The sequence below is a fragment of the Callithrix jacchus genome, chromosome 2 (genome assembly GCF_049354715.1).
Source record: "Callithrix jacchus isolate 240 chromosome 2, calJac240_pri, whole genome shotgun sequence".
In the NCBI taxonomy this organism is placed as follows: Eukaryota; Metazoa; Chordata; class Mammalia; order Primates; family Cebidae; genus Callithrix; species Callithrix jacchus.
The window spans coordinates 36,486,422-36,508,241 of NC_133503.1; the positions used below are offsets into that span (position 1 = coordinate 36,486,422).

Genomic DNA, 21,820 nt, shown 5'->3' on the forward strand with positions numbered 1-21,820 from the left:
CCTGTAATCCCAGCCGCTGGGGAGGCTGAAGTAGGAGAATTGCTTGAACATGGGAGGCAGAGGTTGCAGTGAGCTAAGATCGCACATTTGCACTCCAGCCTGGGCTATAAGAGCAAACTCTGTCTCAAAAAAAATAAATAAAAGACAGATTCCTGCCTAAGAAGCTGAAGTCCTAGTAACAAAGTGGTATCAGAAAGAAAGGCTTCTGTGGTTTACACTGTAATCCCAGCACTTTGGGAGAACAAGGTGGGCAGATCACTTGAGCCCAGGAATTCAAGACCAGGCTGGCCAACATGGCAAAACCCCTTCACTACTAAAAATACAAAAATTAGCCAGACACGGTGGCCCATGCCTGTAATCCCAGCACTCTGGGAGGCTGAGGCAGGCAGATCACAAGGTCAAGAGATCAAGACCGTACTGGCCAACATGGTAAAACCCTGTCTCTACTAAAAATACAAAAATCAGCCGGGCATGGTGGCATGCACCTGTAGTCCCAGCTACCTGGGAGGCTGAGGAAGGAGAATCGCTTGAACCTGGGGGCAGAGGTTGCAGTGAGCCAAGATTATGCCACTGCACTCCAGCCTGGCGACAGAGCGAGACTCCATCTCAAAAAAAAAGGATAGATTTGCTAGGAATGAAGGAAATTTACCAGCACTTACTTTGCTACATGTGGTGGAAGGGACTGATACATAGATGAACTCTGAAGTGTCCCTGCTCCATAGTCCCACAGTTCCATCACCTCACAGCCTGGAAGGGAGTGGGAGGGATGGTGCACTTACTGGTTTGGGTAAATGAGTAGGTGGGGGCCCCAAACGGCATTGCTTTATGATTATTAACAGCTTGGGGAGGAGGCTGGGCAGAGAGTAGAGGCTCACTGACAGCTGAGGACACTGTAACTCCAAGAATAGGTGACCTGCCTTCAGGGTTAAGGACCCAGCCTGCTGTGGCCTATGTGATTCTGAGAAATGGGCTGAAGAAGCAGGAAGAGACAAAATTGACATACAGAATAAAGAAAGCTCAAGGGTAGGAGAAAAGCTTCAGCCTCTCTCTCAGTCTTGGGAGGGAAGGGCTGGAGGGGCTGGGCAGGGCGGGGCTTTCCTCGAAAACTGAGTCCCTCCTCCCCGATCGATCCCCCCATTGGATCAGTGGCTTCTGCAGCCCTACCAGTGAGAAACAAATGAGAGGAGCTGCTGATTTTCCCCCTTGGCCATTCAGAATTTTCTCACATAAACACTGAGGAAGACTCTACCCTCTCCTCATTTCTCTGGACTTGGCCCTGAGCTGGACCTGGTCCACTGGGGTAGGCAGGGTGATGGGGAACCTGTTTGTGCTCTGGGCAGCTGTGGGCATATGCTGTGCCACATTCAGTGTCTCCGCCTGGTAAGTCCTTTCCCACCCTCATTCCAAGCCCCCACCACCTCATCCTCATTCGCCTCTGCCTCACTTTTTCTCTTTTTGGTAGGTCAGTGAACAATTTCCTGATAACAGGTCCCAAGGTAGGATGATCTCCGGCTTCCTTTACCCACTGAGGGCCCTAAGGGGACTCTTCTGGAGAAAAGAGGGGAGGGGACAGTGCCAGAGAGCCTCACCCAGAGGAACCCATAGTTGATTCTCGATGGAGAGCTGGCCCATCTGAGTCCTGCCTGCTCCCCCCATCCAAGATGACCCATACCGGGCAGAAGCTCACAGCCCTTTTCCCTTTGCCAGGCTTATCTGACCTACACAACTAGCGTGGCCTTAGGTGCCCAGAGTGGCATTGAGGAGTGCAAGTTCCAGTTTGCTTGGGAACGCTGGAACTGCCCTGAAAATGCTCTCCAGCTCTCCACCCACAACAGGCTGAGAAGTGGTAAGTTTGTGCGGGACTCACCTGTGCAAGGGGCATATGTGTGAATGGAGAGGGGCTTGCAGTATGTGTGTATGTGTGACATGTGTTGCACAGTGAAATGAAAATGCTGCCGGTGACCTGCTGACCTGCCTTTCCTTGCTGTGTGACCTTGAGTAAATTACTTCCCCTCTCTCAACCCCAGATTTGTCATTTGGGTCAGTAAGGCCAGTTCTGTGTAGTTCATCAGAAGTATCCTACGGGTTGAATGAGGTGGATATGAGATGTCTCTATTTATGAGATAAATGTAGGAAATTATTATTATTATTATTATTATTATTATTATTTTGAGATGGAGTCTCGCTCTTGTTGCCCAGGCTAGAGTGCAATGGCAAGATCTCGGCTCGCTGCAACCTCCACCTCCCGAGTTCAAGCGATTCTCCTGCCTCAGCCTCCTGGGTATCTGGGATTACAGCCATACCTCACGCCCAGCTAATTTTTGTACTTTTAGTAGAGAAGGGGTTTCACCAGGCTGGTCTTGAACTCCTGACCTCAGGTGATCCCAAAGTGCCGGGAATTACAGGCGTGAGCCACTGTGCCCAGATGAAATTACTCTATTTTAAGACGGGGTTTCACCATGTTGTCCAGGATGGTCTTGATCTCCTGACTTCAGGTGATCCACCCACCTCAGCCTTCCAAAGTGCCAGGAATTACAGGCATGAGCCACCATGCCCAGAGAAATTACTCTATTTTTTAAATGCATGCCTATATTTATGTGTTTGTACACACTGGTCTTGCACTGAGTTGCATGAAATAAAAATGGGGAAAGGGCTTTGTGTTTGCAGCCCCTGAGGAAGTTTCACATGGCTAACTGCCATAAAATCCCAACAACAGAAAAGCTGAGATGTTACATTGAGCTGTGCCTCAGGTGGGGTGTGTGTCTGTGTGTGTTTGTGTGTACCCATGTAGCCACTGTATGCCAAAGTGTGCATGTCATTTTTGAAGATAATATTCACCTGAGAATAGTTAGGGGAAAGAGAATAAAGAAGAGGGAGAAAGTGGCCAAGCATGGGCTGGGATCATGCCTATAATCCCAGCACTTTGGGAGGCTAAGGCAGGAGGATTGCTTGAGTTCAGGAGTTCGAGATCAGCCTGGACAACATAGCAAGACCTTGTCTCTACTCAATAAAAGTAAAAAAATTAGCTGGCATGGTAGCATGTGCCTGTAGTCCCAGCTACCTGGAAGGCTGAGGTAGGAGGATTGTTGGAACCCAGGAGTTCAAGGGCATAGTGAGCTATAATCACACCACTACACTCCTGTCCGAGTGACAGAGCAAGACCTTGTCTCAAAAAAAAAGAAGAGGATAGAAGGAACTATCTCCCTGTGGGGTATAAGAGTATAAGATAGAATAGGGAGTATGTAGAAATGAAATGTGACAATATTTATAAAAACTTTAGTAAGATAATAAAATAAAATAAAATAACAAAAACAAAAAAAGAAAAAAAACTTTAGTAAGATAAGAGCTCAGTAAGTGGCAATCATAATTATTATGATTATTACACGGCCCAAGCTTCCCAGTCAGAGAGCAGAAAAGGTCCTTCTCCCTCTCCTAAGCCAGCCTCAGGCCCTGCGTCTCACTGCCTAACGACTAGCAGCAGTGGCTAGTGGACAGAGGTCAAGGCTGGACTCGAAGGGAGCAGGGTCCTTAGCTCAACACCGCAACTAGAAAGTGGTCTCGTTCTCATCATTCTTTGTTTTTTGTTTTTTGTTTTTTTGAGATAGGGTTTCACTCTGTCACCCAGGCTGGAGTGCAGTGGCACGATCTTGACTCACTGCAGTCTCTGCCTCCCAGGCTCAACCAATTCTGCAGCCTCAGCCTCCCAAAGTGCTGGGATTACATTGGTCTCATCGTTCTACCTCTGGTTTTTATTTTCCTTTTTGGTAATATAGGGATGTTCATTCCTGCCTGGATGAAGTAAGGAGGCTGGAAAGATATGCATTGTTCTTTCAAATAGAAGTGCATTGGCTGGATGCAGTGGCTCACACCTGTAATTCCAACTTTGGGAGGCTGAGGCAGAAGGATTGCTTGCACCCAGGAGTTCAACTCCAGCCTGGGCAACATAGTGAGACCCTATTTCTAATAATAATAGGGCCGGGCGCGGTGGCTCAAGCCTGTAATCGCAGCACTTTGGGAGGCCGAGGCGGGTGGATCACGAGGTCAAGAGATCGAGACCATCTTGGTCAACATGGTGAAACCCCGTCTCTACTAAAAACACAAAAAATTAGCTGGGCATGGTGGTGTGTGCCTGTAATCCCAGCTACTCAGGAGGCTGAGGCAGGAGAATTGCCTGAACCCAGGAGGCAGAGGTTGCAGCGAGCCGAGATCGCGCCATTGCACTCCAGCCTGCACAACAAAAGCAAAACTCCATCTCAAAAAAAAGAAAATAATAATAATAATAATAGGCCAGTTGTCGTTGCTCATGCCTGTAATACTAGCAGTTTGGGAGGCTAAGGTGAGTAGATCACTTGAGCCCGAGGAGTTCTAGACCACTCTGGCCAACATGGTGAAACCCCATCTCTACCAAAAAATAAAAAATTTAAAAAAATTAGCCAGGTGTGGTAGCATGTACCTATAGTCCCAGCTACTCGGGAGACTGAGGCATGAGAGTCGTTTGAACCTGGGAGTTGGAGGTTGCAGTGAGCCGAGATCACACCATTGCACTCCAGCCTGGGTAACAGACTGAGACTCTGTCTCAAAACACAAAAACAAAACCAAAAAACAGGCCAGGTGTGGTGACTCACGCCTATAATCCCAGCACTTTGGGAGGTCGAGGCGGTCGGATAACAAGGTCAAGAGATTGAGACCATCCTGGCCAAAATGGTGAAACTCATCTCTACTAAAAATACGAAAATTAGCTGGGCATAGTGACAGGTGCCTGTAGTCCCAGCTACGTGAGAGGCTGAGGCAGAAGAATCACTCGAACCTGGGAGGCAGAGGTTGCAGTGGGCTGAGATCACATGACTATACCTGGTGATAGAGCAAGACTCCATCTTAAAAAAAAAAAAAGAAAGAAAAGCATCCTCTTAAACCCAAAGGAAGTGGGGGATAAGGGAGAGAAACATCATTTTTCCAAAGCCTCTGCTTTGGGTGATCAGGATCCAAGTTTCCAGTCAATCCCCTCTCTCTCTCTCCAAAGCCACCAGAGAGACTTCCTTCATACATGCTATCAGCTCTGCTGGAGTCATGTACACCATCACCAAGAACTGTAGCATGGGTGACTTCGAAAACTGTGGCTGTGATGAGTCAAGAAATGGAAAAACAGGTAAGTTGGGCTTTCTAATAGGGATGGGAAGAGGTGAGGGGCTACAGAGCTGAGTGCAGGCTAAAGTCTTTCAGGAAAACGTTAAGGGAGACAGCTCCCTTAAACCTCAAGATTCCAGCAAGGAGTCTAATCTCAAGACTCAAAGACTAGGATTTCCTAGTCTTACACTCTTAGAGTTGAGCCTTGGTCCATGAGTCCAGGTATTAGCAAGTAGCTCTAAAAGCAACAAGGCAATTAGAAATGAGAGTTAAAGCTAGCCCTGGTATTTCAAGCTTGGAATGGCTCATCCATAATCCAGAGCCACTCAACAATTTGCAGACCACCTAAGACGCTTCCTTAGATTTATCGCTAATGAGGGAGGCTTTTACAAGATGATTGTAGAATAATGGTGCAGAAATCCAGAATGATTGAGCTGCAGTGAACCTTTGAGAGCATCTAAGTCAGCCCCAGTGTGCCTACTTTTACAGCGGGTATAGAAGACTAATTGCTTATGGCTGGGACGTGTCTAAAGGCTGGGCAGTTGGCTCTAGCAACAGGACTCCTGCCACCCACCCCAAGCACCTCCATTTCCTTGTTTACCTTCAGTCATAGCTTTACACTCCTAGGGCTCCTGGGGATGGTTTGGCAGGTGACTGGGATTTAGCAGGGAGCTACATGGAGAATTTATTCTTTCTTTATGTCTAGGAGGCCATGGCTGGATCTGGGGAGGCTGCAGCGACAATGTGGAATTTGGGGAAAGGATCTCCAAACTCTTTGTGGACAGTTTGGAGAAGGGGAAGGATGCCAGAGCCCTGATGAATCTTCACAATAACAGGGCCGGCAGACTGGTGGGTATAGGAGTTGTGGCCGGTGTTGGCAACAGCTTCACATCTGCGCAGCCCTTCACAATTTACCTAGAGCTGTCTTATACGTTCTTTCCTCATACTACCCAGCAGGACTGGGATGACTACTCTCATTCTCTGGATGGCAAAGCCAATGAAGTCTGAGAATATTGGCTTGTCCAAGGCAACTAATAAATGTCAGAGACAGGCAGTGAACTTAGATCTTCCCGTCGAGTCCTCTTATCATTATCTGCTGGCTCTGCCCCTCTACAGGCGGGCGTCTGAGGACACACAATCAAGGCCTTGCTTCTATGACTTACATTTTTTATCACTTCAACTGTATGTTCTAGTAAATTAACAGGGCCTTGTTGTCCAGACTTGTGTCCTAAAGTCTGTCTGGGTTGTGGGGAACTGGGATTGATCTAAGCTTCTCTGGAGTGTCTAACTCTCCCCCAACACTTCTGGTGAGGTGGCAATCTCTGGAGTATTCTGAATACAAATCTGGAAACAAGTTGGATTTTGAGCCAAGAGCATAAAAATTTCCCTGTCAACTTGTACCTAGATGTCCTGGTTGCCCAGGGAAAGGGGGAAAGGGTTTTTTGGGTTTGGATTTTTTTTTTTTTTTTTGAGACAGGGTCTTTCTCTGTCACCAGGCTGAAGTACAATGATGCCATCTCAGCTCACTGCAACCTCCACCTCCCAGGCTCAAGCCATCCTCCCACCTCAGCCTCCTGAAAACCTGGGACTACAGGCACTTGCCACTATGCCCGGCTAATTTTTGTGGCTTTTGTAGAGATGGGGTTTCCCCATGTTTCCCAGGCTGGTCTCAATCTCCTGGACTCAAGCAATTCTCTTGCCTTAGCCTCCCAGTGTCTTGAGATTACAAGCATGAGCCACTGCATCCAGCCAGGAAGAGGTTTTTTTTTTTGAGATAGAGTCTCACTCTGTCATCCAGGCTGGAGTGCTATGACATGATCTTGGCTCACTGCAACCTCTGCCTCCTGGGTTCAAGCAATTCTCTTGCCTCAGCCTCCTGAGTAGCTGGGACTACAGGCACATGCCACCATGCCCGGCTAATTTTTTGTATTTTGGTAGAGATGGGATTTCATCGTGTTGCTCAGGCTGGTTTCAAACTCCTGAGCTCAGGCAATCCACCTGCCTCGGCTTCCCAAAGTGCTGAATTACAGGTGTTAGCCACTGTGCCCGGCCAGGAAGAGGTTTTTTAAGCAAGTACAACCATGGGAAATTCATTGCCTTAGGGGTATAATTGTTCAAACGAAGCTTCCTCCCCTCTCAGAAAGAACCCAGAAGACAAATCCAATATTTGTCCTGGAAATATTCTCACCCTCAGCCTCAAGACAATAACTGTGGCAATTATCATAGTTTCCTTTGTAATTTACAGAGTATTTCCTTGATCATTATTATATTCAATTTTTTTTTTTTTTGAGACAGAGTCTTGTACTGTCGCCTGGGCTAGACTGCAATGGTGAGATCTTGGCTCACAGCAACCTCTGCCTCCCGGGTTCAAGTGATTCTCCTGCCTTAACCTCCCAAGTAGCTATGATTACAGGTGCCCCACCCACGCACCACACCCAGCTAATTTTTTTTTTTTTTTGAGACGGAGTTTCGCTCTTGTTACCCAGGCTGGAGTGCAACAGCGCAATCTCGGCTCACCGCAACCTCCACTTCCTGGGTTCAGGCAATTCTCCTGCCTCAGCCTCCTGAGTAGCTGGGATTACAGGCATGCACCACCATGCCCAGCTAATATTTTGTATTTTTAGTAGAGACTGGGTTTCGCTATGTTGGCCAGGATGGTCTTGAACTCCTGACCTCGTGATCCGCCCTCCTCAGCCTCCCAAAGTGCTCCAGCTGGGCAGATAGAGAAAAGCTCTACAAGTGAGCAGAGGCTTCTGGGCTCTAGTAACCTTCTCAGCTCTTGCCTGGCTCTCCATCAGAATCACCCATGGAAGCTTTAACATAACCAGTCCCAGGTCCTTAACCCCTTGAATATCCTCATTGAGAAGATCTGAGGTAGGGCCCAGGAATAAATATTTTTCATGAGCTTCCCCAATAATTCTATGTTCCTTTAAAGTTAAGAAACACAGCTCTAACATATTCTTTTTAATCACTGACCTTTGGTCTTCCCTGCTCAGAGCCATTGTCTTTTTTATGTTCTCTCTGTGAAGGCAGTGAGAGCCGCCTTGAAAAGGACCTGCAAATGCCATGGCATCTCCGGGAGCTGCAGCGTACAGACATGCTGGCTGCAGCTAGCTGACTTCCGGGAGATGGGAGACTACCTGAAGGCCAAGTATGACCGGGCACTGAAAATTGAAATGGATAAGCGGCAACTGAGAGCTGGGAACAGTGCCGAGAGCCACTGGGCACCCTCTGAGGCCTTCCTTCCTAGTGCAGAGACGGAACTGATCTTTTTAGAGGAATCACCAGATTACTGTACCCATAATTCCAGCCTAGGCATCTATGGCACAGAGGGTCGTGAGTGCCTACAGAACAGCCACAACACATCCAGGTGGGAGCGATGTAGCTGTGGGAGCCTGTGCACTGAGTGTGGACTGCAGGTGGAAGAGAGGAGAACTGAGGTCATAAGCAGCTGTAACTGCAAATTCCAGTGGTGCTGTACGGTCAAGTGTGACCAGTGTAGGGATATGGTGAAGAAGTATTACTGCTCACGCTCCTCAGGCAGTGCCCAGTCCCTGGGTAAGGGCAGTGCCTGATAATACCCCACACACGTTCACTTGGTTGTGTCAGTGGAAGGGGACATAGCTTCTCTCTCAGACAGAACAGATTGGAAAGCAACTGGAAAATCACAGTGTTGGTCTGTAGTCCTCATGGTATCTGCTATTGGTGGTGAAATGTAGGCCCAGGATTCCACAGCATATTCCTGGCAGGGCTGAAATGGGAACCTGGGCCTCCTGACTTTGGCAGACCCCCATTTCATCTTTCCTGCAAGCTACTTTCCCGTCTTTGCACCTGTACTTACGCAGCTTGCCACAGGGAAAGTTTGGTTTGGGGTCCCTATCTAGAGGGACCCTCGAAGTATTTGTTCCTTTAAATTTCAGACCATGTCCAACCCAGTGTGCTGCTGGGAATCAGGAGAATAAAAGCAAAAAATGAGAGTTCTGTTCAGACTCCTGAAGGGGTAGCCTGTGGCTAGCTCCAGACCAGCTACAAACAAATCCATGCTGATAAATTAGGTAAAGACCACATATCTGCCTACTGGGAAGTTTTTAGAGTGTTAGATTTTTCACCCCACATATGAAATTTTGAAAAGTTCTTCCTCCAACCTGAACAACATAGGAAGACATCATCTCTACACAAAATTTAGAAATTGTCAGTCCGGGCACGGTGGCTCACGCCTATAATCCCAGCGCTTTGGGAGGCCAAGGCAGGTGGATCATGAGGTCAAGAGATCGAGACCATCCTGGTCAACAACGTGAAATGCCGTCTCTACTAAAAATACAAAAATTAGCTGGGCATGGTGGCGCAAGCCTATAGTCCCAGGTACTCGGGAGGCTGAGGCAGGAGAATTGCTTGAACCCAGAAGGTAGAGGTTGCAGTGAGCCGAGATCGCACCATTGCACTCCAGTCTGGGTAACAACAGCGAAACTCCGTCTCAAAAATAAAAAATTAAAAAAAAATTGTCCTGGCATGGTGGCATTTGCCTATAGTCCTAAATACTTGGGAGGCTGAGATGGGAGGATCACTTGAGCCCAGGAGACTACAGTGAGGTGTGATTGCATCATTACACTTCAGCCTGGGCAACAGAACTGAGACCCTGTCTCAAAAAAAAAAAGAAAGAAAAAAGAAAAAAAAGAAAGGTAAAAGAAAATAATTTCTTCCTGCTTAAGCCTGGGGAAACCAGCACCCAGTATAACCTGAGGGTTTTTGCAGCTCATAAACCATCTCTGGAGCCATGGAAAGGGACTCGTGGCAGTAAGCGGACAGGAGACTATGACTTACCCAGACAAAGTCCCATAAGAGTGATGTTCCCTAGAGAGCTAGGGACTGCTTGGTTATTTTCCCAGATTGAGAACTCAGCTTTATTTCACAATAAATGCTTCTAGGACATATCCAGCTGGGACTTCTATTGCTCCCTTTGGAAACCTTAAGATTAGAAAGGGGATAAGAAACCCTGCTTCTCTCTCCCAATAATCAGCCAGGATAAAGGGGAAGCTAGAAATATCCAACTCCCTTGATTTGGCAGATAATAAAAAATGGAGACCCAGACACTGGTCAACAGGAAAACAATACAGACTCCCAGAGATAGAAAATGTTATTTTAATGGGGAGTAAGGAAGCCCTTTGAACTTGAGCCATATTCAAAGTGTGTTTGATCTCTTAACTTGGGCATCCTGGGGTGTCTGTACACCAAGGGGAAGAGACAAGGGGAATTGTGGATTCTACCTACCTGCATTTGCACTTCTGCATCTTCCAGTGGCAATCTTTGGAGGAGGGGTAGTTTCCCATAAAGAGAGCCCCGGGAGCTTACCCACTGGTTTCCTAAATCTGAGTATCTCATCCTTCGGAATCTCTGCTGTCTGCACAGACCTTACACCATGCTGGGAGGAGATATTTTGAATATGTTGAGTAAAAAGTAAAAATAATCACCAAGAACGGGAAAACACCCCTAGCTTATTGTTTTAAATTAGAAAACAATTTCAGTGTTCAAAGTATGATGAACAAGTAAATCATGAACTTAAAGTAGACTATTAACCACTAAAATATTCTTGAGAAATACTTAGCAACATGGAAAACATGCATGATAGAAGGGAACAATGCCGATTACAAAATGGTATGTTCAGAATGAATCCAATTTTGTTGTTAAAAATGTGCAAACATTTGCCATTATGTGATACCAAAATAGAATGGTTTGTTTTCCTTTTGCGTTTTTCTATATTTTTACATTTGCCTAACAATAAACATTTTTTGTCATCAGAAAGAATGTGTTATTTGTTCTAATGCCAAAAAGGAATAACCAACTTTGTTTTTTAGTGAAAAGGAAGGTGAAATGTTCATTAAGGAAGTTGGCATCTCAAGAGAAACATTTAAAACTACCACAGATGTCAGAGAATAGATATAAGGACAAATACATAAAAGTGAAGCATATGTCAAGGAAATGACAGATTTCCTCTGTCCATCCTTCAATAGAAAGTTTAAAAACAGGCTCCAGTAGAGACAGAGAAAGAAAATGTGTGTGGTGTGCCTGCTTGGTGGTCGTGGAAGGGGGGATGGAAATAGGCAACCAAAAGAAGATTATTTCCCTGGGGTTCAGAAAAAGCAAAAATAAAATTATCTAGCACGGAGGTGAAACCATCCATAAATACAGATGTCAAAGCACCCATCCTGAAGCCTGAGTTGTGACACTGTGCTAGAGAAATGAACACACTAGATTTCCTCCCTGCATTCCTAACTGACTCTCCATCCAAATAACCCAGGCACCTGATGCTTTGACTTTTTCCCCAGGACCTTACTGATGTATCCCAATAATCTTAGGAGGGATTTTCAGAAGCAAAACCATCCTTGCTGCCCTGTTCAAAAGTTCATTCCAGGAGAACAACCTTTGTGTTTACTGTAGGATTATATCAGAGGTTTTCACCAAGAAATAGCAAGGCAACAGGAATCCCCTGAAGTTTGTCTGCTTCCCCAAAAAACTCGGTCTCCTGGTCTTGTCTCCTTCCAAGCCTCTCCCACCCTCATCCATCTTATCTTCAGAGCAATCAATCACACCAACCAATCTTCCCACATGGACCCTGAGCCAGAAACTAGAGGAATTTGGATTTTTTTACATCCATCACCTTCCTGTCAAGGATTCATTCCAAGGCAACACAGCCTCATTCAGATTCATTAGTTACAACCCTACACTCCTTCCCTTTTGGTTCATTCTTAATGAGCTGGCTATCATTAAGGTGACAGAACAGTAAAACCCCCAGGTTCCATAGATTCAGGGCCCAAGACAGGCAGATTGGCCACCATCTGATGATGGATCTTGCAAATCTGCTGAAAAAGTGATCAACTCAGTGAGGGAAACCTGTTCATGAGCCTATTCCCCTAGCTCAGTAAATTCAAGCACAGCATCACTTCACCTGGACAATGGAATTCTGTAGTTGCTCAGTCTAGATTCAAAGGAAAATATGCCTTCGGGAGGCCAAGGCGGGAAAATCACTTAAGAAGGCCAGGAAGTGGCTGGGCACGGTGGCTCACGCCTGTAATCCTAGTACTTTGGGAGGCCGAGGTGGGTGGGTCACCTGAGGTCAGGAGTTCAAGACCAGCCTGGCCATCATGGTGAAACCCCATCTTATTAAAAAAAAAAAAAAAGAAGAAGAAGGCCAGGAAGTTTGAGACCAGCCTGAGTAACATAGTGAGACCTCATCTCAACAACAACAACAACAACAAAAAAGAGACAGAGAGAGGGAAAAGAAAGAAAAAGAAGCCAAGCATGGTGGCTCACACCTGTAATCCCAACACTTTGGGAGGCTGAGGCAGGCAGATCACTTGGGTACAGGAGTTAGAGACCAGCCTGGGCAACATGGCAAAACCCCTTCTCTACAAAAAATACCAAAAAGGCAGGCGTGGTGGCATGCACCTGTAGTCACAGCTACTCCAGAGGCTGAGGTAGGAGGATCCACTGAGCCTGGGAGGTTGAGGCTGCAGTGAGCCGATCATGCCACTGCACTCCAGCCTGGGTGAAAGAGTGAGACCCTGCCCCCCCAAAATAAAAAAAGTTTAAAAAAAACAAAGAAAAAGAGAAGGAAGGAAGGAAAGAAAGAACATAAATATGCTTATGCTTGCCAGACCCCTACAAAGCTTTATCTCTTTTGTCTTTTTCTTTTCTTCCTTCTTCCCATCTGCCCTCTGATGTGGGCAGAATTAGGAGCTCCTAAGAAAACCCTTAGTCCTGGCTAGGCGTGGTGGCTCACGCCTGTAATCCAAGCACTTTGGAGGCCAAGGCGGGCGGATCACCTGAGGTCGGGAGTTCAAGAACAGCCTGACCAACATGTTGAAACCCTGTCTTTATTTAAAAAAGAAAAGAGAAGAGAAGAGAAGAAAACCCTTAGTCCTGTTCCCAGGGTCTCCTTTGGTTTGCTGCCAATCTACTCAGGCTTGCTGGCAGGTGAGTAAGTGGTTAGAGAAACTAGAAAGGAAAGGACGTAACTGATCACCTACTAAAATGTCAGGTGCTTAATAGGTATCATCTCCTTCAATCCTCAGACCAATCCAATTAAAGAGTTACAATTATTCCTTTCCGACTACTAAGGAAACTGCCTCAGAGAAAGGTTAAGCACCCCAACCTAAAATTAAACACAGGAAGGTGGATTTGAATTCAGGCTACCACCTCATAAATCCATACTCTTTATTTTACACCACTTACACTGTAGGAGCCCAGGGATCTCTGGCAACATTCACCATCATGACAGTTTGACTACCATTCATATGCAATGAAAAGTGTGCTCTCCTCCCTCTTCACCAAGCAAGAGAGTCATATTTCTCAGCCTTTCTCCAGAATGAAGAGACCTAACTTTTGATTTGCAAAAGTCTTCCTTAGAATGATAAAGCAGAAAGCCTGGCTCCTGCTGATTTGGGAGGGCAGAATCCTGGTTCTTCAGGGGGTACTCAAAGAAAAAACTAACCATTATGGTCTACATTGGAGGTCAAAGTTTCAAGAGGGAATGTCAAAGGAGGGCTGTTTATTTTAGAAGACAGAGAAAGGAAAGGAAAAACAGGGTTCAGAGAAAAACAAATGTTTCTAGCCCCACATCACAAACTACTCATAATCTTCATTGATGACAAAAGACAGTGACCCTGGACCTGGATAAAGATGTTCAGGTTGGAGGAAAATAAAAGCAAGGACCAGATCAAAGGCTCTAGAAGAGGTTAAAGACCTCTGGGTAGGAATAGAGCTCTAAACCACTCAATCTTGCAGCATTCCCTACTGCCTGGAGGAGGAACGTATCCTGACCCTATCATCACCTGAGATCACAGAGGAGCAAAGAGTGGACTCCAGGGCTCTTGACAGCCTCCATAGTTGGTGCTCTGCCTGCCCTGCTAGGCTGCCCTTCTCATGGAGTGTCATCAGGAAAAGGATGTGTGATGACCCAAGGAAAGCACTGAGGGAATTAGGCCAGGGGTCTGGAGGGCCTCTGACTGCACTGGGTCAGCAAGGGACCAGAGAAACGATGGGTGGGGGAAGTAGGAAGACTGTCAGGAAGGGGAAAGCCAGTCCTTCCCTACCCAGGACAAAGAGCTTACCAGAGCATCTGCTCACATCTGCACTGGATTAATACTACTACATCTTAAGCTGGCATCTCCTAGGACTTCATATTATGGATTTGAGGCCTTCAAACAGATCCATTCTCCAATAATAATAACAACCCAATTACTTCAGTTTTTCACCAGTTGTCTCTTTTTCCTAGACTGTCTTCAGATACACTGACTTGAGTTTCTGTGAGGAGAAATTAGGTGGGGTATGAGCCAGACATCCTTTTCTTTTCTTTTCTTTCTTTTTTTTTTGAAACAGAGTTTCGCTCTTGTTACCCAGGCTGGAGTGCAATGGAGCAATCTCGGCTCACCACAACCTCCGCCTCCTGGGTTCAGGCAATTCTCCTGCCTTGCCTCCTGAGTAGCTGGGGCTACAGGCGTGCACCACCATGCCCAGCTAATTTTTTGTATTTTTAGTAGAGACGGGGTTTCACCATCCTGGTCTCTATCTTTTGACCTCATGATCCACCCACTTCGGCCTCTCAAAGTGCTGGGATTACAGGCTTGAGCCACCGTGCCCGGCTCAGACATCCTTTTCAAGCCTCAACTGCTTTCACCTCTTTCCCTTATGTGTCTGAAGAATCTATTTATTCTTGGTCTCACAGAGCTCTGATTGCCCACTTGCATTTCTCCATGGCCAAAGTTCATTTCTTTCTCTTTTTCTTTTTGAAACAGGTTCTCAATCTGTTGTCCAGGCTGGAGTGCAGTGGCATGATCATGATCACTGCAACCTCAAAAGGGCTCAAGGGATCCTTCCACCTCAGCCTCCTGAGTAGCTGAGACTGCAGGCATACACCACCATGCTCGGGTAATTTTAGTTTTAACTTTTTGTAGAGATTAGGTCTATTTTGTCCTGGCTGGTCTCCAGCTCCTGGGCTCAAGTTAATCCTCCTGCCTCAGCCTCTCAAAGGACTTGGATTACAAGCGTGAACCACCATGCCTGTAAATTCATTTCTTTCTCTTTTTGAGTTGGAGTTTTGCACCGTCCCCCAGGCTGGAGTGCAATGGCACAATCTCAGCTCACTGCAACCTCCACTTTCCGGGTTCAAGTGATTCTCCTGTCTCAGCCTCCCAAGTAGCTGGGATTACAGGCGCCTGCTAGCCGTCCGGCTAATTTCTTGTATTTTAGGTAGAGATGGGGTTTCACTATGCTGGCCAGGCTGGTCTTGAACTTCTGACCTCGTGACCTGCACACCTTAGCCTCCCAAAGTGCTGGGATTGCAGGCATAAGCCACTGCACCCAGCCTCCCAAAGTTCATTTCTACCTGCTTCCATACCAACAAAATAACCTAGATTCCTTGCTCCATCCACTGGGATTGGGCCACCGGAATGGCCTCATTAGAGTCCTCCTGTGCTGGGTCTTGTGGTGGTGTGGGGACAAGAACAGGAAACTGACCATCAGGGCATCCAATCCCATGATTCATGACTGAGTACCTGAGATTTACAAATGGGGCATTGTTCTCCTGCCCACCTTACCTCTAAGCTGCTGTTGTCTGACTCATTTGCCTGATCTAGCTCTCCTTTATCAGTGAGAGTCTTGCCTGGCCTAGGGCCTTATTTCCTCTTTTGGAATCTGGATATGCCCAACTCCAGGGTCCCCCAGACCGCTGCTTTCTCTGCTTTCTCTGCTTTCCTCCAGGTGTAGCCTGCTTCAAAACCCCTCTTCTGTCTGGTATACTCAGCTTCATCTATCCCAGTTCTTCCAACTGTAGCTCCTTACTGTGTTCATGACAAACTGTTGTTACAGACCCACAACCTCAGCATTGACCACATTTGTCAGTCTTTTATCTTCCTGACTTTGCTCAATTGTCTATTTAGTTGGATTATGTTCAGTAATTTTACGACTCCTGGAGACTTCCTCACCCTTCTAATCACTCATCAAGGGTACCTTGACATTTTCTAATCTAGAGTCACCTTAAACACTGTTATCTCCCTCTGGAATTGCCCCTCTAGAAGGTCCCCTTAAATAATACCACTCCGTCTCCTGGCATTAGCCATATCCCCCTCTTCAGACATCCAAGGGACTTACCAATAAAAGAGAGAGAGGGCAACTCGTGGTGGCTCACGCCTATAATCCCAGCACTTTGGGAGGACTGGCGCAGTGGGGAATCACCTGAGGTCAGGAATTCAAGACCAGGCTGGCCAACATGGTGAAGCCTCATCTCTACTAAAAATACAAAAATTAGCTGGGTGTGGTGGCAGGCACCTGTAATGCCAAATCTCCTGCTGAGGCAGGAGAATTGCTTGAACCCGAAAGGCAGAGGTTTCAGTGAGCCGAGATCATGCCACTTCACTCCAGCCTGGGTGACAGAGCAAGATTCCATCTCAAAAAAAAAAAAAAAAATTAGCCAGGCGTGATGGCACACACCTGTAGTCCCAGCTACTCAGGAGAATTGTTTTAACCCGGGAGGCAGAGATTGCAGTGAGTTAAGATAATACCACTGCACTCCAGACTGGGTGACAGAGCGAGACTCCATATCAAAAAACAACCACCACAAAAAATAATAATAAAAATAAATTAAAAAGAGAGAAAAGGGCCCAGCATGATGAGTCACACCTACAACCGAACCCTTTCAGAGGCTGGGCTTGGGCAGATTGCTGGAGCCCAGGAGTTTGAAACCAGCCTCGACAAAACTTCATCTCTAGAAAATATATAAAAATTAGCCAACAGTGGTGGTGCCTGTAGTACTAGCTACTCAGGAGGTGGAGGTGGGAGGCTGTAATCATGCCACAGCATTCCAACATGGGCAACAGAATAAGATCCTGTCTCAAAAAAAAATGAGAGAGAGAGAAGAAAAAGACAAACTCTCCTTGACCCGCTGTCCTTCCAAACTCATATTCTATTTCTTTTGCCACCTTATCTCTTAAGTAGGGGACCCATAATCAGGATAATGATTTCATTACTCACCTCTTTTTTTTTTTTTTAAATGGAGTTTCACCTTTGTTGCCCAGGCTGGAGTGCAAAGGCATGATCTCAACTCACTGCAACTTCTGCCTCCCGGGTTCAAGTGATTCTCCTGTCTCTGCCTCCCAAGTAACTGGGATTACAGGTGTGCACCACCATGCCAGGCTAATTTTGTATTTTTTTTTTTTTTTTTGAGACGGAGTTTCGCTCTTGTTACCCAGGTTGGAGTGCAATGGCGCGATCTCAGCTCACCGCAACCTCCGCCTCCTGGGTTCAGGCAATTCTCCTGCCTCAGCCTCCTGAGTAGCTGGGATTAAAGGCACACACCACCATGCCCAGCTGATTTTTTGTATTTTTAGTAGAGACGGGGTTTCACCATGTTGACCAGGGTGGTCTCGATCCCTTGATCTCGTGATCCACCCGCCTCGGCCTCCCAAAGTGCAGGGATTACAGGCATGAGCCACCGCGCCCGGCCCTAATTTTGTATTTTTTTTTTAGTAGAGACAGGGTTTTACCATGTTGGTCAGGCTGGTCTCGAACTCCTGACCTCAAGTAATCCACCTGCCTTGGCCTCTTAAAGTGCTGAGATTACAGATGTCAGCCACTGTGCCCAGCCACATTACCCACCTTTAATTGCTTGTCTTCTGTATCCCTCTTCCTCTATCTCACAGACATAGTTTTCTCTAAGTGCGTCGGCAACCACTGGCTACAAATCCTCCTGGCTTTCAGGCAATTCTTTTGGGCTACTCTTCTTTTCTTGATCCTTAATAATGAATATCCCACCCTGAGGTTCAGGTTGGGGCCCACTTTTTTTCTCTGCTCTCACCATGGAGAACTTACCTATTCTCAAATTCCAGTTTTATTTCTGTGCTGCTAACTCCTAAACTTCCATCTCTGTGTGAGTTCTAGGCATTGCAACTCTAATGCTTGACTGGCTGTTCTCCTCGGATGTCAGAATTGATTTTCTCTTATGACTTCTCTGTTTCCATTGGTGAACTAATGTAACTTTGAGTAACTGAGGCTTACTTTTCTGAATCATTCTTGACTCCTCCCTCTGCTCAACTTTTCATATTTAGTCTTCTTCCTTTGGTTTGTCCCCCAAATCTATCCCTTCCCTCCATTCCCTTTGCTTTCACACTGTACTAAGATCATACCTTGTATCTGAATTTTGAATGAAGAACTGACATTCTGCTTTTCAACTCTTCACCTAACACATTACTACCATATTTATGTTACTAGTACATCACATTCAATTCATTATTCACCTGATTAAAAAACTTCAAGGTCCTAGAGAATAAAATCTCAATTATTTGGGCTGGCATTTCTTTCTTTTCTTTTCTTTCTTTCTTTTTTTTTTTTGAGAGTAAGTCTCCCTCTGTTGCCTAGGCTAGAGTGCAGTGGCACAATCTCGGCTCACTGCAACCATCACCTCAAGGATTCAAGCAATTCTCCTGCCTCAGCCTCCCAAGTAGCTGGTATTACAGGCATCCACCACCACACCCAGTTAATTTTTTGTATGTTTAGTAGAGACGAGGTTTTATCATGTTGACCAGGCTGGTCTCAAACTCCTGACCTCAGGTGATTTACCCACCTCAGCCTCCTAAAGTGCTGGGATTACAGGAGTGAGCCACTGCTCCCAGCCAATAACTGCTCTTAACTTGCTTGTCCAACTAAATCCCTTGCTTACTCAGCTCCAGCTGGACCAGGTTATGACAGCTCCTTGCACACTCAATTCCCACCTAACTTCTGTATCTCAGTCGAGACCATTTCCCTCTCTGAAACACGTGTGTCCTATCTACTGCCTCCTCAACTCCAAACATTACCTTAAGGTCTCTCTGCTCCTTGAAATTTCCTTCCATTCATTTGACAGAATCTGTGTCTCACTGCCTATGATATCTAGACATTATGTATTTTTTGTCTCAACAATAGGGCTGACAAGTCTCTTCCTTGGATGTAGAACCATATTACCCTTCTTGGTGACTCTGTAAGCCTCTCACAACACTTGAATTTGCATGTAGTGGGTGATTAGTACTCTCCCAACATAAAACTGGTGTTCCTAATGGTGGGGTGAGTGTGTAAGTCATAGGTCACATAGGTCATTATCCTCGGAGCTGGAGGAGAACCCCTTCTCCTTGCAGAAGGGAAAAGCAATTTGCCTGAGGTCACTTGGCTAGTTAAAGGCTGAGGGTAGATCTCAGGCCTCCTGATTTCAAGTTAAAGTAACCTTTAGGTCCTCTGCTCTAAGGGGCTCCATACTACTCTCAGGACTAATCAGCTGGGCAGTAGTTAAAAGAGGTAGATTATGGGGGAGGGGCTGGGTGTGCAATGTGATTTAAGGGAAAAAAATAAAACAAGGAAAGAGAAGAACATATGAAGTTCCCAAATACATCATTACCACCTAAGCCCAAGTCAAAGGAAAAAGTCCACCTATTCTCTCTTGACACTGCCTCTCGCTTCATGTATTCCTTCTCTGTATTCCACGGTATTCACCCGAACTTGGTTTCACCTGAATAAAAATGTTGTAGGACAGAGAGTCAGAATTATATTGGACTTCAGTAGGCCTCAGTAAAAAGTTTGCATTTTGTTCTAGAGAAATGGGAAGCCATGAAAAGATTTTAAGAAGGAGTTAGGCACAGTGGCCTACACCTGTAGTACCAACAACTCAGGAGGCTAAAGCAGGAGGATTACCTGAGTCCAGGAGTTCGAGACCAGCCTGCACAGCATAGTAAGACCCTGTCTAAAAAGTTTTAAGCAGGTTGGTGATAGGATCCCATTCACTTCAAAACAAAACAAAACAGGCCAGGTTCAGTGCCTCACGCCTATAATCCCAGCACTTTGGGAGGCCAAAGCGGCGGATCTCAAGCATCTTGGGGCCAGGTGCTCAAGACCAGTCTGGCCAACATAATGAAACCACGTCCCTACTAAAAAAAAAAAAAAAAAATTAGCGAGGCATGGTGGCATGTGCCTATAGTCTCAGCTACTTGGGAGGCTGAGGTACAAAAATCACTTGGTTGGGAGGTGGATGTTACAGTGAGCTAAGATTGTGCCACTGTACTCCAGCAGCCTGGGTGACAGAATGAGATTCTGTCTCAAAAAACAAACAAACAAAAAACCCACAAAAAAAATCCATACTAAATGTTATATGGAAAACGGACTGGAAGGGGCAAGAGAGGAAGCCTGTAGAAAAGGCAATTCTATTAGTTCAGGCAAGAGCTAATGGTGGCTTGAACTAGGATAGAAACAGAAGGAGCAGAGAGGAGGAAGATGAGCAGTATGTTAAAAAGAGGAAGAATTGGCCAGGCGCGGTGGCTCACACCTGTAATCCTAACATTTTGGGAGGCCAAGGCACATAAGTTATAAGGTCAAGGGTTCGAGAGCAGCCTGGCCAACATGGCAAAACCCCATCTCTACTAAAGATTCAAAAACTAGCTGGGCATGGTGGTGGGCGCCCGTAATTCCAGCTACTTGGGAGGCTGAGGCAGGATAATCACTTGAACCCGAGAGGTGGAAGTTGCAATGAGCCAAGATCATGCCACTGCACTCCACCCTGGACAACAAGAGCAAGACTCCATCTCAAAAAAAAAAAAAAAAAAGAGGAAGAGTTTCAATTGCTGATGGATTAAATATGGTGAGTGACAGAAGGTGAGGAAGCTAGATGACTCCCAGTCTTTCTAACTTTAGTAACTGAGTGGCAGGTGGTACCATTTTTGGACATAGGCAAAATGAGAGAGAACCAGGTTAGGACTAACAGGAAGATGAGAATTAACAGTTCCATTTTGGCCAGGTGCAGTGGCTCACACCTGGAATCCCAGCACTTTGGGAGGCCAATGTGGGTAGATTGCTTGAGGTCAGGAGTTCGAGACCAGCCTGGCCAACATGGCAAAACCGCTTCTCTACTAAAAATACAAAAATTAGCCAAGTGTGGTGGTGCGTGCCTGTAATCCCAGCTACTTGGGAAGCCGAGGCACAAGGATCACTTGAATCTGGGAGGCAGAGGTTGCAGTGAGCTGAGATTGTGCCATTGCACTCCAGCCTGGGTAACAGAGTGACTATTTCAAAAAAAAGTTCCATTTTAAGCTTGCTAACTTTGTAATTTTTCTGAGACATTCAAATGGAGATATCAAGCAGGTGATTGGATAATAAATATAGGAAATCTTGCTAAATAAACTAGAAAAGAAATTTGAGAAGGAGATGCAAATTTGGCAGTCATCAATAAAGAGATATTTTCTTTTTTTTTTTATTTTATTTTCCTTTTTTTTTTTTGAGATGGAGTTTCACTTGTTACCCAGGCTGGAGTGCAATGGCGCCATCTTGGCTCACCGCAACCTCTGCCTCCTGGGTTCAGGCAATTCTTCTGCCTCAGCCTCCTGAGTAGCTGGGGCTACAGGCATGCACCACCATGCCCAGCTAATTTTTTATATTTTTAATAGAGATGTGGTTTCACCTTGTTGACCAGGATGGTCTCGATCTCTTGACCTCATGATCCACCCGCTTCGGCCTCCCAAAGTGCTGGGATTACAGGCTTGAGCCACCGCACCCAGTCAATAAAGAGATATTTTCTGAAGCCATGGAAGTAAATGAGATTTCCAAAGGAAAAAAAAAAATAGGAGTAGAAAGTGAAAAGGGTGCAGGTTCAAGTCCTAAGAAACATCACATCTTCCCCCATCGATGCCCA

The 21,820-nt window shown here is 46.0% G+C and overlaps 2 protein-coding genes across 2 annotated transcripts in view; one reads left to right on the forward strand and one right to left on the reverse strand.

Moving 5' to 3' along the window:
• Nucleotides 1-21,820, reverse strand: part of NME5 (NME/NM23 family member 5) — a 67,502-nt gene that overhangs the window by 6,134 nt on the left and 39,548 nt on the right. The window lies entirely within an intron of this gene.
• WNT8A (Wnt family member 8A) lies at nt 1,185-9,138 on the forward strand. Its single transcript, XM_008985444.5, has 6 exons — nt 1,185-1,380; nt 1,463-1,496; nt 1,708-1,846; nt 5,021-5,146; nt 5,831-5,973; nt 8,154-9,138. Exons 1-6 carry the CDS (start codon nt 1,313-1,315, stop codon nt 8,697-8,699), a joined length of 1,056 nt encoding a protein of 351 aa, XP_008983692.1. The 5' UTR covers nt 1,185-1,312; the 3' UTR covers nt 8,700-9,138.